The sequence below is a fragment of the Marmota marmota genome, unplaced genomic scaffold (genome assembly GCF_001458135.2).
Source record: "Marmota marmota marmota unplaced genomic scaffold, marMar, whole genome shotgun sequence".
Lineage (NCBI taxonomy): Eukaryota > Metazoa > Chordata > Mammalia > Rodentia > Sciuridae > Marmota > Marmota marmota.
In genome coordinates this window covers 49,749,646-49,767,564 of record NW_025999990.1, presented here as the reverse complement: position 1 = coordinate 49,767,564, position 17,919 = coordinate 49,749,646, and the positions used below count along the sequence as shown (strand labels likewise).

The following is a 17,919-nucleotide window of genomic DNA, read 5'->3' as shown; positions in this document are numbered from 1 at the left end:
ACACCTAACATACATATAATGCACTGGACATATTTGCTATCATGATTTGGGAGTCATTCTCAATTTGCAAGTGCGAAATTGATATGAGACCTCATGACTGTTCCAGGTCAGGGTCTCCTGAGATGAATATGTGCTTTGCATTTCATTTGGCACAAATGATTACTGTCCTTGGGCAGGGGCTGCTTTTTGTATTTACTGACGAGTGTTGACTGCACTGTCTGTGCTTGATATCTTCCTTTCTATAGGTGCTCCTCAGGCTACCATGGGGATCCTCAGATACCAGGTGGCAGTTGCCAGAAGTGTGACTGCAGTCCACAGGGGTCTGTTCACAGTGACTGTGACCGCATCTCTGGGCAGTGTACCTGCAGGCCAGGGGCCACGGGGATCCGATGCCAGGAATGCCAACCAAGACATATTCTGGTGGAAAGCAATTGTGTTTGTAGGTATTTCTTGTCTAAATGTTTAAAGCTACATTTTCCTCTCCAATGTTAGCTTTTGTAGGAAAGAAATGGTTATAGTGACCTAGAGTGTCAACAGGAGACTGAAAGTCTCATTTTATTTTATATTCTATATTATTATTTTAATTGAGCATAGATGGCTGTTGCATTTAATGAAGTGAATTTATAAGCCAAGGCAGGAGTTCTAGGATACCATCATTGATACCCAAGGCAGCACAGGAATTTTAGCTCAATGGTTCAGCTGTGTTAATAGTTTGTTCTTGTAGTGGAACCAAGGATCAGTCATCCCAGGACAGGCAACACCACCATGAGGCTGTCATTGGTGTTACCCAAATCTCACTGTAGCATTACCTATTTCCTCCATTGTCCTTCATTTGCATTTGCCAAGGGAGAGTCTGCAAACTCTCTGAGTAAGTCATAGACCAGGCTTTGGAAGGAGTCCTGGGATTGTTGCAGTTGGCCTGAGTTATAGACAAGCAATAGTACTTTAAAGGTTGAGGAAGTATAATGACCATACCAGAAGGCACTCCTGGATTCAGCCGTTCCTTTCAGTGTAACCCCAGAGATGTCCCTTCTCTGATCTGAGTCTCAGTGCAACCATATGAGAACAGGGGATTGGCAATTGTATGGTACTGCCCACCTACCCACAGCAAGAGTGATAATGAGATCAGATGCCATACCTGAGAACTTGGCATGTCCTTTGCTCGTATTGTTGACAAAATGGCTCACACAACCCATGGACACAGGGCAGGCCACTTTGTGTTAACTTTAAACCTCTCTCCCTTTTCCCTTCTCTCCTAGCTTGTGATGATGAGTGTGCAGGTGTGTTGCTGAATGACTTGGATGATGTTGGCAATGCCATTCTTTCTATGAACCTCACTGGCATCTTTCCTGTCCCACATGGAATTTTGTCAAACCTGGAAAATACAACTAAATATCTCCAGGTAGGTACTAAGAATACAGAGACAGACACGTGTCATGGAGAGATAGTCAGTGGGGGTAGTAGGAGTGTTCTGTCTGTCCCCCAGTGTAGGAGCCTCACTTCCATCATCCCCCACTGGGAGCTTTCCAGCATTGCCTTGAAGGTGACCAGTGACAGGGACTCGTCATCTCACACCTGTTTCCTTGGGGATGGCTCTATGGTTTGAGACTTGCTCCTTAGGACCTCTATACAGTCTGCCCCCATGGTCCTTGTTTTGCCCTTTGGAATAAAACGAAAATCCCTTGCTCCTCTTTTGACAGACTTTGGATATTTGAAAACAATCATCCTAACACAAATACAGGAAAGAAATCTGGACAGTATCTTCCTTAAAGTTGGTTTAGGCTGAAGAAGGATGATATTCTATTAAGTATGTCATTCTTAATTGAAGTTCCAAGGCACAAAAATCCTCCCCTAGAAAACTGTTAAAATTTCTGGGGATCAATCACACTTTAATGTTTTGTCAACAAGGTCTGGTTAAAGGATGGGAAGTTAAGAGATTGATTTGGTAAATGACACCCTCCTCTGGCACTTTAAATTTTCATGGGAAGAAAATGTGATTGATACCTTTACATTAGAATTGTGCTCGATACCTATACATTAGAATTTGAGATCTTTACTGTGTGATGCAGTAATAAAAAGGATAGTCATTTCTAAATGACTTTTGTGAAATAAAAGCTTTTCTCAGACTTACTATTTCCTTAGACACGTGTCGGTGTGTTTCTGTACATGTAGGGATGTAGGGGTGGGTCTGTGATCCACTCTCCTCTAATGGTCCTTTCTCTAATGAAAGCAAGGAAAATTTAGGAAACTCAAAGGAATGTTTTAAAATTATTTTCTCTCAAATAGCAAACAATGTCTTGGGAAGATGAGAAATTATCCATCTGAAAAAATCTAAAATAATAAAAAATATTTAAATTTTCTTTCTAACTACCCTATATACAATCAACAAATTCTGTTTTCTGCCAGTGTGGGCCCCAGGGGTATAACTGCACTTTAAATTTATCAAGTGACATGAATGCTTGACTTAAATTTTAACTAATTTTGAATTTTTTGTTCCAATTTAAAATACTTGTCCATCCCTTGAAATAACTTTTTATGTTTATGCAAAGTATCCAACAAAGGTTAAGAGTGTGAACTCTTGTTATTTTATATTATTTGCCAGCACAGGGATCTTGGGAAAGTTACTTAACCTCCCTGAAACAGTAATATGACAGCTTCAAAGGAATGTTTTTAGGTTTAAATAAATTCAAACAAGTAAAGAAATTAGTGTTGGCATAAATTAAGCACTTAATAATTATAAATGATTTTGTTTGTGGAATACATTTTTTAACTTGTTGGCAATTGTAGTTGAAATTTATGACTTTTTTTTTTTTTTTTTGGTGCTCAATCCCTAGCAACACCAAAAAAAAATATGACTTTGTTACTGAAATAAAGGCAAACTTTTATCTAAGAAACTCAGCAATCTCTGATTCTGCCTAACACACCAGACTGTGAATTTATGTCTATGTGGGAAATACAAAGCAGTGGGTGGCAGTATAGAATCATGTAGCTATAATTGAAACTTAAGTGAATGTAGGTTGCTTTATTTTTAAATGACAACTTAAGGAAAGTAGAACTTCTTTCTGTGAACAAAAAAAAGGGGGGGGATTAATAAGTGATTCTTTGTTAAGAATCAGAACTTTGTACTTTGAAGCATGGTGATGTTTCCTTTGTTCCCAGGAGTCTTTATTAAAAGCAAATGCCCAAAAGAATTGGGCAGGGATTCAACTGGAAGGTGTTGCAGAACAGACGGAGGACCTGCAAAAGCAGGTAGGTTCTTGGCACAAAAACCAGCTCCCCACCCAGCCCTCCTCCCAGCCCTTGTAAGCCATTGCCTTGTGGCTCTCTGGAAGGTTCTGATAAGGTCAGACCAGCCCCCTCTTTCAGGAGCTGCTCCAAGTGCTTTATCATCAGATTTTTTCTAACCCTGACAGTTTCTGTGGTTTAGTGGGAAAAGGCTCCTGACTTACTTTTTGTCATCTCTGCAGAGGGAAGAATCAGGTGGTGGCTTTGCTATCTGACTTCCATTGTCTTTTCCAAACTAAGGGGTATGGGTAGGATTAAAAGTATTCTTCAGGTTTCCTCCCTCTAAATTAATTTTATAACTGAGCACATGATGAGTGCAAGGTCCTCCACTGAAGACCAGTAAAGCGTCCTGTGATTTATTGGGTGGAGATGGGACGTAGCATAGACTCCAGTATGTGGTGTCCCCCAACATACAGGCTTCAGGCAGGGGGCAGTTCTGATTTGGGAACTTGAAGTATCATGTCAGCTTGTCTTCTTCTCAGCAGGGAATTATTTATTCTGTTTAGTTCATGCCAGAGAAATGGTTTTTAGGGATCCTTAAAATGAATCTCCTCATGTGTAGATGGCTCAGGAGGCCTATTGTCAAATTTACAATTTGTCACTTGTAAATTTCTCAACATACACACCTAGAAGCCTCTACACTAAACGAAAGTATTAGTTTGTTTTCTGTTGATTTAGAATTCAGGATAATTTGAAAAGAGTTTAAGGGTTTAGTAGGCTTTCGGTACTTCAGCAAACAAACATTTGGTAGAAAGTGATGAGCTGATCTTGATAAATTCTGTCCATTAAAGAAGATTCTCTTTGGTCATGACTAGAAAACACTTTAAAGCCCCGTCTGAGTTATGTTGTATTCTTGGAAATTACAAACAGCCTTTCATTTTACAAATTATGAAATTCTTCATTAAAATAATAGTTAAGGGCGCTAAATCTCAGTCTCTGGGCTAGTAAGTGTTATTATAGTGTTATTATTACCCCAGTGTTATAGATGAGGCTTGGAGATGTGTAGCTCCACCACCTGGAAGAATTGGGAATAACACCCAGTTTGTCTGACTCCTTGTTCTTAACTCTTAGGGACTCAATTTTCTCAGGTTATACAACTTAGTAAGGTTTGATTTTCTATGTAGTCGTTGCTGATATATAGTCGTTTCTGATAGTTGTTGCTGCATAATATTTGGGTCAATGATGGACAGATAAGATTCATAATGGAACTAAAAAATGTCTATTGCTTAAGTCTATTTGTGGCTGTCCAATCATTGTAGCAAATGTGGTGCTGCTGGGTTAAACAACCTACTGTGCAGCCCCCAGTCATTTATAAGTATTGGACTGTGTACAGTGCATAATACTTAACAATGATATAATAAGTAGCTGTGAAACTCTTTCATCAATTGGCAGTAGTATACTTTTTCCTCTTAATACATTGTGTACTTTTATGCCAATAGCCTCATACATTTCATGTTTACTGAGTCTCTTGATAGTGTCATTTTCCTTTGTGCTTGATTTAATCTGGTATAGTTTCTGTCCATCATGACCCTGGCAGCAATAGCTATACAGTGTGTATGCGTAGAGGCTACACCATGTAGGTATGTATAAACACACTATGGCATTGGCACAGTGATAAAATATCTCCTAATGATGTATATCTCAGACAACGTATCCTCATCGTTCAGTGACCTGTGACTGCACTTGCATTCTAAAGTGAACAGACACAGGGAGTATCTGTGGTTTGATAGTTTTGCTGCTTGTAAAAATATACCATCTTTTCTCTCATTGAGTATTAAATTATCACATTAATCACTTAGTTTTCATCAAGCATTAACCTTGATTTACAGATAGTGTATATCTTCACTCTGTTTCCTGGAAAATAGGATGTGGGGAAAAGGGTACTCTTGTACATTGCTGGTGGGACTGCAAACTGGTGCGGCCAATCTGGAAAGCAGTATGGAGATTCCTGGGAAAGCTGGGAATGGAACCACCATTTGACCCAGCTATTGCCCTTCTTGGACTATTCCCTGAAGACCTTAAAAGAGCGTACTACAGGGATACTGCTACATCGATGTTCATAGCAGCACAATTCACAATTGCTAGACTGTGGAACCAACCCAGATGCCCTTCAATAGATGAATGGATAAAAAAAATGTGGCATTTATACACCATGGAGTATTACGCAGCACTAAAAAATGACAAAATCATAGAATTTGCAGGGAAATGGATGGCACTAGAGCAGATTATGCTTAGTGAAGCTAGCCAATCCCTAAAAAACAAATACCAAATGTCTTCTTTGATATAATGAGAGCAACTAAGAACAGAGCAGGGAGGAAGAGCAGGAAGAAAAGATTAACATTAAACAGATACATGAGGTGGGATGGAAAGGGAAAGAAAAGGGAAATTGCATGGTAATGGAGGGAGTCCCTCATTGTTATACAAAATTACATATAAGAGGTTGTGAGGGGAATGGGAAAATAAACAAGGAGAGAAATGAATTACAGTGGATGGGGTAGAGAGAGAAGATGGGAGGGGAGGGAGGGGGGATAGTAGAGGATAGGAAAGGTAGCAGAATACAACAGTTACTAATAGGGCATTAGGTAAAAATGTGGATGTGTAAGATGTGATTCTGCAATCTGTATTTGGGGTAAAATTGGGAGTTCATAACCAACTTGAATCTAATGTATGAAATATGATATGTCAATAGCTTTATAATGTTTTGAACAACCAATAAAAAAAAAAAGGATGGATGGATGGATAGATAGATTGGTAGAGTTTTTTCCTTAAAAGAGACAATAAGTAGGATTTAAGGTCACACTAACCCAGGACCTTATTTTTCTGTCAGCTCACTGGAGTGTTAACAAACAGCCAGCAGGTGAACAGGGAAACTGAGAATATCCTTGACAAAAGTCAAGACCTGGCCACATTCATCAAGAGGCTGCATCAGAGCATCAGAGGTATGATGGGCAGGTCTTGTGTGGGGCTCTGAGCTTATTTGGTGGGAAAAGTCACAGTCACTTTATTAGATGTGTGAGTAGATAGATGCATGTGTCTTGTGCTAAGCTCCTACAGCCATAGGACTGGAATCTTCCATCATTTGAGAATCCTGAATGTCCAGGCCATAGTCTTCCACTGAGAGATTTCTTTTTTAAACAGCGCACGTTTCCTTTTTTATTTTCCATATTATTTTGTGCCTAACACTTGGATCCTAATTCTCAAGCCCCATTGTGGTAAAGTTGATATCCATTCTCCCAGAATGGAAGAAGGAAGAATTTGGGGTTTCAGTTTGCTGCCAAAGTACATCCAGCCTAATAGAGTAATTCACACACTCCACAGTGGGTTCTCCTTGGACTCTTGGTTATTTTCAGTTTTCTGGCTACCAGAAACACATTTTTTGCTTTCATTTTTGAATATAGTGTAAGGACTTAAAAAGTACAAAATCCAATGCAAAAAAAAAAAACTCTATAGAGCAAAAAGTAAGAAAATTATTAGAATAAAAAATGCATAATAAAAAGAGAAGAATCAAATGTTGGTGGCTTCTGTGCCCATGCTACCTACAAGGAAATGCCAAGAGGAGCAGGATGACTAGTCCCTGCCCTCATGGAGTTTGTGGGTACAGAGGAAAACTGACATGAAATAGACCAGTAATCCCAGCTTCAGGAGTGCTGTGTTAGGGGATGTGCAGAGTATGCTGGGATAGACGGGATGCCATAGCCTGGCCTGAGTGGAGTGGAGGTCCTGCCCAGCCTAGGTGGACGGAAGAGTCCTCACCAAAGAAGATTCTAAGTCCTTCCATTTAGTACTGTCTGCTTTGATGAGACTTATGAAATGATTGATGAATTTTCTCCGTAGAAATCCTTGAAAAGGCAACAACTTTAAATCAGACCTTGGATGAAGATTTCCAGCTACCCGATTCTACTCTTCACAATATCCAACAGAACATTTCATCTTTGCTGGAAATTATACAGAAAAGGAATTTCACACACTTGCACCAAAATGCCACCCTTGAACTCAAGTAAGTTCCTAAATATCATTCTCAGCACCACCAAGTAGAGATGGGAAGGTGGACATGGGGAGAGGAGGAAGAATAATTGCAAAAAAAAAAAAAAAGTGCTCGCTGGGGATGGAATATTGTGGAAGAAGAGAAGACCCCCACCTGCACCATTATTAGGTATATGAGGAGATGGGTACTGACCCCTCCAGAGTAGAGGTTGTAAGCAGTACAGTCATTACAATCTGTCTTTATGCTATGGTGAAGTAGTTCTGGGTTTTTCTGTCACTCTTGAATTACATTTTATCTATCAAAAGAGCCTCATGGTACTGTGCTTATTATAGATCACATGCAAGGGTGTCTCTCACAGATGTAGAGTCCATAGGTAAGCAGGCCATAAACACATGGATGTTACTCTGAGAATAACTGAGCTAGGTTCTACAAGCACTCATTGAAAACTATCATGAGAAATGACAGAGATCCTGAAGAATTATTGTGCCTGCTCAGGGAGCTCAAAACTTCCTTTTAGGTTCATTTCTTTATATTTTCATTAAGTTATTACTTGATGTATTAACACAAGTTGTCCTTCTGCCAGGCTCTGATGAATGCCTTAAGGATGATATTAAATATGCTTATTCTTTCTAGTTGATGTATTCAAACTATTTATGATTTATTGCTATTTTGAATCCTCTTATACAAGATTATTATATATTTTCCAATATGTCTGTTTTTAAATATCAAAGATATATTTATTGATATTATTATATATTTTCCAATATGTCTTTTTTTAAATATCAAATATTTATATATTGATAGTATATATAGTTATAATTTTTCCCTATTTCAGCTTTTTTTCTTGTCAGAGTAGATATTAAGAATTAGAATCATTTAGTCAAAGAATTTACATCTTGAGGATTCCTGATGTGCATTTCCAAATTAGTTTCAGAATTCATTTTTGAAAACAAGACACACATCTTTAGCAACCTGCTAGAGGGTTAGATTTACATCTTTCCTTTGTCATTGACATAATTTTGGCATTATTGTTGCTTTGTTGGTTGAAACATAAAATGGGGGGGGGCTTGCAGTTGGATGCAGTTTGGAGAGCAGACTAGGAACCTAATTACTATGACATTACTTAGGACTTGGAGGGGTCCCTGAGAGAACCATAAAGTAGATGCCATGGGGGAGATCAGAAGATGGTGGGGTCCCGGGAGATGGGGAAGGAGACACTGAGACCTCCTCTGTGCTGTACAGAGTGTGCTCCTTCTCTCGTTGCATCAGTAGGTAGCCCTCTTGGCCTTTCTAGGCAGAGGAGTCCCTATCTTCTAAGAAGCTTGTTAAGGACAGAGATTTCCAGGCCCTCCCTGGAATCCCCTGGCATCATCGAATGGGACCATCCCCTCCCATCATCATCCTCACATGGTCAGTTCATCCATGCACTTAGCAGGGGATTGAGTCTCGGGTGGCAGGCATGGTGCCAGGAGTGGGGGACAAAGGACAAAAATGAGGACAGCTTGGAGCTCCTGCTCTAATGAGGAAAACTTCATTTTCTGAAGATTCAGTTGAGAGGAAGGTGAAATGCCGAGTCAGCCCTGCCCTGTTTCCCTAGGTGTCCCCTACCCTCCCTCTCCGGCTAGGCTCCTTTGGACCCCTTTCTCTGTCACTGTAGTTCTTCTGTTTCTTTTTCTCTTTTCTTTTCTCTTCAGTATTGGGGATTGAATAGTGTCTCACCGCACGCTAGACCAGTACTCACCATTGAGCTCTATCCCCAACCCCCCCACCCCCGCTTTTTTAATATTTATTTTTTAGTTGTAGTTGGACACGATACCTTTATTTTATTTACATATTTTTATGTGGTGCTGAGGATCGAACCAAGGGCCTTGCACGTGCTAGGCAAGCGCTCTACCACTGAGCCACAATCCCAAAGCCCTCCCCAACTCTTTTTTAAAATTTTATTTTAAGTCAGGGTCTCACTAAGTTGCTCAGGCTGGCCTCAAACTTGCAATTCTCCTGCCTCAGCCTCCTGAGTAGATGGGATTATGGGCATGTGCCCCTGTGTCTGGCTTCTGTTTGAAATGAAGTTACTACTATTCAGATTGTTGATTTCTCTTTTTAATATATAAGTGAAACTATGACAATGAAACCTTTTTGTGTGTTCTTGCATATTTAAGGTACTGGTTTCCATCTCTAGTACTGCAAAAAAGGAATGGAGGGAGAGGGAGGAAATCTTTTATTTAAAAAAAAAATTCTATGAGTTCAAAATGGGTTCTCCAGCTTCCACTCCACAATTTTACATGTATCATTCCTATATTTATCTCATTTAAAATTACATGAATTATTTTAAGAGTAATCATTGGCTCTTTAATTATAATTCTTATAAAATTAGTGATATGTTTGCATAGAGCAATCCCATAGGTAAGCAGATTTAGCACACAAACCATTGTTTTTGATGTTTGTGTCAGACCATCAAGCTAATTAGAGTTTCACCAGGACTCACAGAATTCAGCATACAATTGAATTTGTCACCAAGACTTATTGAGGATTCCCAACTTAAACGGGAAAAAGGATGCAATGGAGTGTGGAGGAATCCATGAAGGCTTCTTTCCAGAAGGGCTCCCTGAGCACACTTTTTCCCTAGCAGTGAAAATGCAGGATGGGTGTGGTGTTTCTGCCCAGGGAAGCCCATTAGAGATGTTGCATCCATGGTTCTTACCAGGACTTATTTTAGTCAGTTTTTTACTGCTATGACTAAAAGTCCTGACAAGAATAATTTTAGAGGGGGAAAAGTTTATCTGGACTCTCAGTCCATAGACAGCAGACCCCAATCCCCAGGGCTTGAGGTGAGGCAGAACATCATGGAGGAAGAGTATGACAAAGGAAAGCAGCTCACATGATGATCTGACAGCAGAGAGAGAGAGACTCGCCAGATACACAGTATATATTCCAAAGGCACACCCCCAATGACCCACTTCCTCCAGCCACACCCTACCATCCTGCAGTTACCACTCAGTTAATCCTTTCAGGGGAATAATTCACTGATTAGGTTAAGGCTCTCATAACCCAATCATTTCACCTCTAACCCTTCTTGCATTGTCTCACACATGAGATTTTGGAGGACACCTCACATCCAAACCATAATAGGACTGGTCATACCTAGCATGTACCAAAACACCAGATTCCAAGAACGAAAGCAGTATCAGCATAAATTACCTCGCTTGCACAGTTGAGCTGGTAAGCCACTGTTACCAATTAGGGACCAGTGGCAATACTTCTAGGATTGCCAGGCCAGTGACTCCAGCCTGTCACATGAACTCATGTCCACACACTGAAGATTATTGTTTGTAGCTCTGTTTCCCAACTATTTTCTACTCCAGTATCCCCAGAGCTATTGAAAGACATATCATTAAAGAAAAGTGTTCTATTGCCAGATACCTTTGGGAGACACAGTGTCTGCTACTGAGAGACAAGTTCTTTATTGCAAGTCTTCTCAAATCTTTTAGTGCATTAACATTTCCAAGGAGGGGCTGGGGAAATGTCATGTCGTTTCTTTCACTATAAGACTTTTCTCATGAAACCTGCTTAATGGTTCATGGGACAGTTGGATTATAAAGAAATAGTCTGGGACACACTGGCTTGCTGTACTAATCCAATGAATTTTACAGTATGAAGAGTGTGGAGTTTTTTGCTGTTCTTCCTGGGTTCAAGTCATTGGAAACTGAATCATTTCACCATGGCCAAGTCATTTCATAGATGGAAGTTGGACCCCTATTTTACATTTTCCTAAAGATACCTTATTTAATAACAAGAGTGATCAATCATGATCAAGTGTTTGATATATTGGAATTGTGCTTTCCATGAACTCTGCTTTAGTTTTGCTGTCTCATTCATAATGCAACATCTTTATTATAATTAAAAATCATAAGTATGTTCAAAGAACTTCTAATGTTATTTCAGTGTCAGAGTTCAAAAATATTTTCTTGTGTATATCCTTGAATAGCATTTTCTCTCATGTCTTAACCCAGTGATCTGATACCTATGAAAGCTCAGGGTAGTTTACAAGGTATTTTCCATAGAATTTTTCAAAGTTCACCTGAAAAATTGAGTTAGAGAAATAATGGGATGTATTTGGCCACTGCAAGGTGGAATTTTCATATTCTATGCAGCTGTAAATTCAAAATTGACTTAAATAAGCAAGTGGATAACACATTTATAAGGAAATACGAAAGATATATTGACTTTCTGAAGGTTGCATTTATTAATGATGCAAAATATCTTTTAAGAAAAGTGACTTGAAGGTTTTTTAAAAGTCTGTTTTTTAACCAACTTCAGAAAATCCTTTGTATCATATAAATAAATTGGTAAATTCATAGTGAACCACTGAATAGCCCTGTTCTTGAAATTTCTTGCCATATTATAATGAAACATCACAGTTCCCATTATTGACACAGAAAGTAGCTCTAATATTCTGAATCTAGCTTCACTAAGATGATTTCTTTTAATTACATGTCTAAAACATGTTGGGAAGTTTATGGAAAATAGTGTGTTAAAAGTAAAGTATAAATCTGTCAGACCAAAAGCTGTCTTAGAAAAACTGTTCTGGGATGGGGATGAATCTCAATTGCAAAACACTTGCCTAGCATGCTCAAGGTCCAAATAATAGAAAAATAAAAAAAGAATAGCTTTGATGTATCACTCATGATATCAAGAAGAAACTAGGTGTGAACACGTAAAAATTCTTTCCAGTGCATTCCCGAGCTAAGAGCTTTTTTGTTCATTTACTTACTATGTGAAACATTTAATTTGTCAGGGCTGCTGAAGATTTATTGTCACAAGTTCAGAAGCATTACCAAAAGCCACAGGAAGAATTGGAGGTATTAAAAAAAACAGCCAAAGGCTTCCTTTCAAAGCACCACAGTGAACTGAGGGCAGCAGAGGAGCTCCTGAGAGATGCGGAGACCAAGACCCAGGAGACCAACCGCCTACTGCTCATTGTCAAGGCCAATCTGAGAGAATTCAGAGTGAGTCTCACTAGCCTCACTAGTCTCATTTAGAACTGGTAACCAAATACTTAGAGGTCAACAGTATCATTTTTAGCTGCTAACAAAATGAGCCTCGAGTACTTTCAGTAGGTGGCGTTAGGCACCAAAGCTCAGAAACTGCCTTACTTTTATGAAACAACCTTAAAAGGTGATTTTTGCTGCAGGATAAAAAGCTTCGTGTTCAAGAAGAACCGAATTTGACCTCAAAGCTAATTGCCAAAGGAAGAGGATTGATAGATGCGGCTAGTGCACATGGAGATACTACACAAAATGCTCTAGCAGTAAGTTAAAACTCAACCACAATAAAGCTTTCAAAGAATTCTCATACTACTTATCTCTATGTGTACTCAGACATTGTGAAATAGATGTACATATATTTACAAAACTAATTTCTCCATGTAGCAGTTGGAGCATCACCGGGATGAGCTACTTCTGTGGACTGCCAAACTCAGGCAACATGTAGATGACCTGGTCATGCAGATGTCCAAAAGGAAAGCAATTGATCTCGTCCACAGAGCGGAGGACCATGCCATTGAGCTCCAGAGACTAGCAGGTGTTTTGGACCGGTAAGGTCACACACTTTGGGGAATTTCAGAAGTAGTGGCCCATTGCTTAGAATAAGGACAGCTATTTCAATCGCAGGGGTGAATCACTCTTGTTTCTTTGTGTAAAAATAAGGACTCCTGTTTTATTTATGCCATAAGTCAGATTTCCTCTTACGTCTGCTATTGTAGTTTACCACCAGCATGATGGGAAAATGCAAACAGAGCTGGAAATAGAAGTGAAACAAATAGTATACTATAATATCAAGTTACTGAGGTTTTTGCAAGCACCTACTAAGTATTCAGATCTTTGTTAGGATACATGCAGGTTGCATAAAAATATTAATTTCTATACAGATCTTGCCTTTTGGGAACTGACTTGAATGGAAGGTATGCTCACACTGCACCTATAAAAGTGTCAGTGGTCTCTTTTCCAAGGCTTGATAGATCCATTTCCAATTATTTCCTACTGCCTGAAGGGCTGCCATTGTAACACAAAACTTATTTTAACTTAACGTTTCGGGATGTTCATTAAATATGTGCTCATTTAGTTTAAAATGCCATTAAACCAGAAACACAAGTGTCAGCCAATGGTTCCCAAACTCATCTGCACATCAGGCTAACTGGGAACTTCATAAAACATCGAAGCTTTTGTCCCTTGTCTTGCCTCCCTCAAGAGTGTCATTTAAGTTCTTTGGGATGTGAACTGATCTTTGTAATTTATTTTAAAGATGCTTAGTTGATTCTAACATGCAGCAAATGTAGAAGCCAATGTTTTAGGTCTTACAGGTCATTCACACAATCCTGGGTATTAATTGGTACATTTTTTTTTCTTTAAAATGATAGGTGGGAACCTGTATGTGTTTGTGTGGAAGTGTATTCTATGAAAGGGGAAAAGTAAATATCTCCACATTTAGGAACTGCTACCATGAGAGATTAGCTCACAACAAAAGCAATTAAAAACAATATAAGATAGACTAATGTGTAAATTGTGAGCAAAAACAATATAAGATAGACTAATGTGTAAATCGTGAGCTCAATGGATGGATAGCAGCTTCAAGCACATGCCATAGGAACCAATCATAGAAAATGGAATTAGATACTGTGCTTCACACTTTTTATCATCTCCCAGAAGTGAAAAAAAAGATATTGTGACTCTTAAGAATCACTAGAACAAAATCTTTATTACTTTATTACTTAGTATAAGAGTAGTAGAAGCAATTTTGTATGATACACAGAGTTACATAATGTTATTAGCTTTTATTTATAAGTCACCTGATTTTGCCAATCAAATAGTAACAGAAAATAACTGGTAATGTCTGGCCTGGGACTCGCCCAACTCAATAACCTGAGAAAGAAAATGAAGTGAGTTACTCAGAAAAGATGTACCAGTTGTCAGATTTCATTTTCCAGATAGAGAGAGTTGGATGAAGTTGCGCCATTACCATCTGACAGATTCCTAAGTGATTGGCCCACTTGTTAGAATGGAGTTCAGCTGATTGAAATATTATCTGATCTTCCTGCGACATCTCTATTGAATTCCATCAGCCTGGGGTGTGCCATTTGAGGGAGGAGATTCAGCATCCTTATGTGTGTAGGAAAACTTTTTGACAATTAGCAAGTGCCTTGTAGGAGAGATTATCACCAACACAGACAAGTAGCAGTCCCTCAGCGTAAGCAAAGGGTTAAACAGCGCTCAGGGAATGTGGAGGGCAGCTGTTTGAAAGTGATGGAATGTTTGTCTAAGGAAACAGCAATAATCTCTTCTTCTGGTTTTAATTAAAGATCAATTCTGAGCGTCACTGTGACAATGAGGATTTGAAGGGGAATCCATGTTTTCCTAAGGAGAAGGGAACTAGGAGGCTTCCAAGAATAATGGGCACTTATAATTTTCGTGTGAATCCACAAATTTGATTTAGTGTATCATAACATCTCTAAATATGCTGATTTGATAGTGGCCTTAAAAATGTCAGACATGTGACCCTCAATGCCACCAGTGCCGCTCACGTCCACTACAACCTTCAGAGCCTGACAGAAGAATCAGAGAAACTGGCCAACGATGCTCACAGGACTGTGAGTGAGACCATCCTGGTAAGAAATGCTCTGAGGCTTCAGGGTATACCTTCCTTTTGGGGGCACTAGGGGAGATTGTTCTAGAAGGATCTTGAGTAAAGACTTAATGGCTCAAATATATACTCACATTCTTTTCTGGTGGAATCTGGTAATGGCTTCTGTTATCATATGATACACATTTTGATTTAAATTGATTTTTTTTAAGAGACAGGGTCTTGCTATGCCCAGGCTAGTCTCAAAGCCCAGGGCTCAAGTGAATCTCTTGCTTCAGCCTCCCAAATAGCTGGGACTACAGGCATATGCCCCCATGCCCAGCTCATTATAAATTTTTAATAGTCATAAGTTCTTCTTTTTGAACACTAGAGACTAGGATTGAAGAAATAAGGAAAATCTCACTATTCCTTATGATTAAAAACAATAATGCCACCTGATATCTATGTGACTCATGTTTCTTGTGGTGAATTTTTTTTTTTTTTGGTGCTGGGGATTGAACTCAGATGCTTTAATCACAAAGCCACATCCCCAGCTCTTTCCCCCTCCCCCCTTTTTCTTTGTTGAGACAGGATCTCACTAAGTTGCTGAGGCTGGCCTTGAACTTGCAATCCTCCTGCCTTAGCCTCCAAGTTGCTGGGATTATAGAGATATGCCACCAAGCCCAGTGAAAATCTTTTTATAATGGCTGTCCTCCTTTATACATTTAACAATGTATTCCTGTTCTTTCCTCATACTGAATGGTCCCTCCTGTTCTCTGGTTGACATTCTGGTTTGGAAAGGAGGCTCTAACTAGAGGCTGTTCTTACAGGGTGGCTTTCTCTGTCCCCAGCAGGATTCCACACTGCCCTGTGGTCACCAGGTTTAAGCTGTTCTGTTTTTCAGTTCTCAGAATCCCTCCTTTCTAATGGGTCAGCAGCTCTGCAGCGCAGTTCCAGGTTTCTAAGCGAAAGCAACAACCTCAACAGGAAGCACCAAGGTCAGTGTATTAATTGGACAAAGCAGAGTGAAGAAGACACATCTCTGAGCGTCTCAAAGAACATTCTGGGTTCTCATTTCCTGGAGTAATGTGAAGCTTCATATTTCTTTGCCACATGAATATTCCAGTTCCCTGTCATCTGGACCTTGTATGATTTTGTATTTTATTCTCGCAGTATCACATATTGGAGTTTGCCTGCTCCACCAGCATACAGCCTTCCTTGCCAACCAAATCCTTCACTTATTGCTTGAGCTTAGAGCCTTCTCTGTTCTTCCTAGAGTTGATTAAGTTCTCACTGCTTGCAAGCGCTCCTCTATTTGATTCATTATTTCCCAGTTCCTTGAAGAGATACATCATGTTTGGTACTTCTCTTGCCTTTCTGGCAGGGCTAGTATCATGTTACTAGCTTCATGATAGGTTCCCATTAGACAGTCACTGAATTAAATAATAATTGATTTATCAATTTTTTTAAAAAACATGTAATTTAGTTTTTATTAGGAATTACTTCAAGAAGCAATTATTTATCATGTGTAAGAGCTATCCATCCAATAAGCATAACAAAAAATGGCAGCAAGAACCTATTGTGTAAGATAAACTATATAGGCATACATTTTTGATAACATATAATGTGATTTTTAACTTTTTCCTTAAAAATGAAATATTCATTTGAGATAAGCAACAAATTCACTTATTACATCCCAGTTATACACATAAGGACGGATGAAGGGATTACACATTTTTAAAAACAAAGTAGTTGCCCTATTTTTGTTTTTCCCCAAGAATTCCATGATTTTTTTATGTGTTGTTTTTAGAGATGCATGACAATAGAGTGTATTTTGACATAGTATACATACATGGAGTATAATTTCTCATTCTTGCGATTGTACATGACGCGGCGTTTTATTGGTCGTGTATTCATGTATGAACATAGGAAAGCTATGTCCGATTCATTCTACTGTTTTTCCTATACCCATCCCTTCTCCTTTACCTTCATTCCCTTTGGTCTAATCCAACAAACTTCTATTCTTCCCTCCCCACCGTTATTGTGTGTTAGCATGATGGTAGCGGAGACTATTATCATGCTAAATGAAATAAGCCAGTCCCAAAAAACCAAAGGCCGAAATGTTCTCTCTGATATGTGGATGCTAACACATATCATGTGATTTTTACCTTAGCATATTCTATTTTTTTTTCACTTTTTAAAAAGCTTTATTTGTCTTGGCAGTTGGAGCACAAGTAATAAATCCAATTTGAAGTAGCTGTGGTAGATTGCAAACGTGGCCAAAATTTGTTTCTACCCTTCACAAGGTGTAGTCTATTTCTCTTTTTTTTAATTCTTTTTTAATTTTTTTATTCCTTTTTTTATTATTAGTTGTTCAAAACATTACAAAGCTCTTGACATATCATATTTCATACATTTGATTCAAGCAGATTATGAACTCCCATTTTTACCCCGTATACATATTGCAGATTCACATCGGTTCCACAACCACTTTTTTACATATTGCCATATGTTGTATTGTTGTATTCTGTTGTATTCTGCTGCCTTTCCTATCCTCTACTATCCCCCCTTCCCTCCCCTCCCCTCTCCTCCCATCTTCTCTCTCTACCCCATCTACTGTGATTCATTTCTCTCTCTTGTTTTTCTTTTCCCCTTTCCCCTCACGTCCTCTTATATGTAATTTTGTATACCAGTGAGGGTCTCCTTCCTTTACCATGCAATTTCCCTTCTCTCTCTCTTTCCCTCCGCCCTCTCGACCCTGTTTAATGGTGATCTTCTTCTCATGCTTTTCCTCCCTATTCTGTTCTTAGTTGCTCTCCTTATATCAAAGAAGACATTTGGCATTTGTTTTTTAGGGATTGGCTAGCTTCACTTAGCATAATCTGCTCTAGTGCCATCTATTTCCCTGCAAATTCCATGATTTTGTCATTTTTTAGTGCAGAGTAATACTCCATTGTGTATAAATGCCACATTTTTTTATCCAATTCGTCTATTGAAGGGCATCTAGGTTGGTTCCACAGTCTTGCTATTGTGAA

The 17,919-nt window shown here is 38.9% G+C and overlaps 1 protein-coding gene across 1 annotated transcript in view; it reads left to right on the top strand.

Moving 5' to 3' along the window:
- Lama1 (laminin subunit alpha 1) overlaps positions 1–17,919 on the top strand; it is a 156,725-nt gene that overhangs the window by 103,710 nt on the left and 35,096 nt on the right. Inside the window, exons 32-41 of the mRNA XM_048806544.1 lie at positions 246–439; positions 1,260–1,402; positions 3,160–3,249; positions 6,113–6,224; positions 7,120–7,282; positions 12,066–12,276; positions 12,462–12,578; positions 12,700–12,863; positions 14,795–14,930; positions 15,789–15,882. Of these exons, the coding sequence (XP_048662501.1) occupies positions 246–439; positions 1,260–1,402; positions 3,160–3,249; positions 6,113–6,224; positions 7,120–7,282; positions 12,066–12,276; positions 12,462–12,578; positions 12,700–12,863; positions 14,795–14,930; positions 15,789–15,882 (1,424 nt within the window). The remainder of the gene's footprint in view (positions 1–245; positions 440–1,259; positions 1,403–3,159; positions 3,250–6,112; positions 6,225–7,119; positions 7,283–12,065; positions 12,277–12,461; positions 12,579–12,699; positions 12,864–14,794; positions 14,931–15,788; positions 15,883–17,919) is intronic.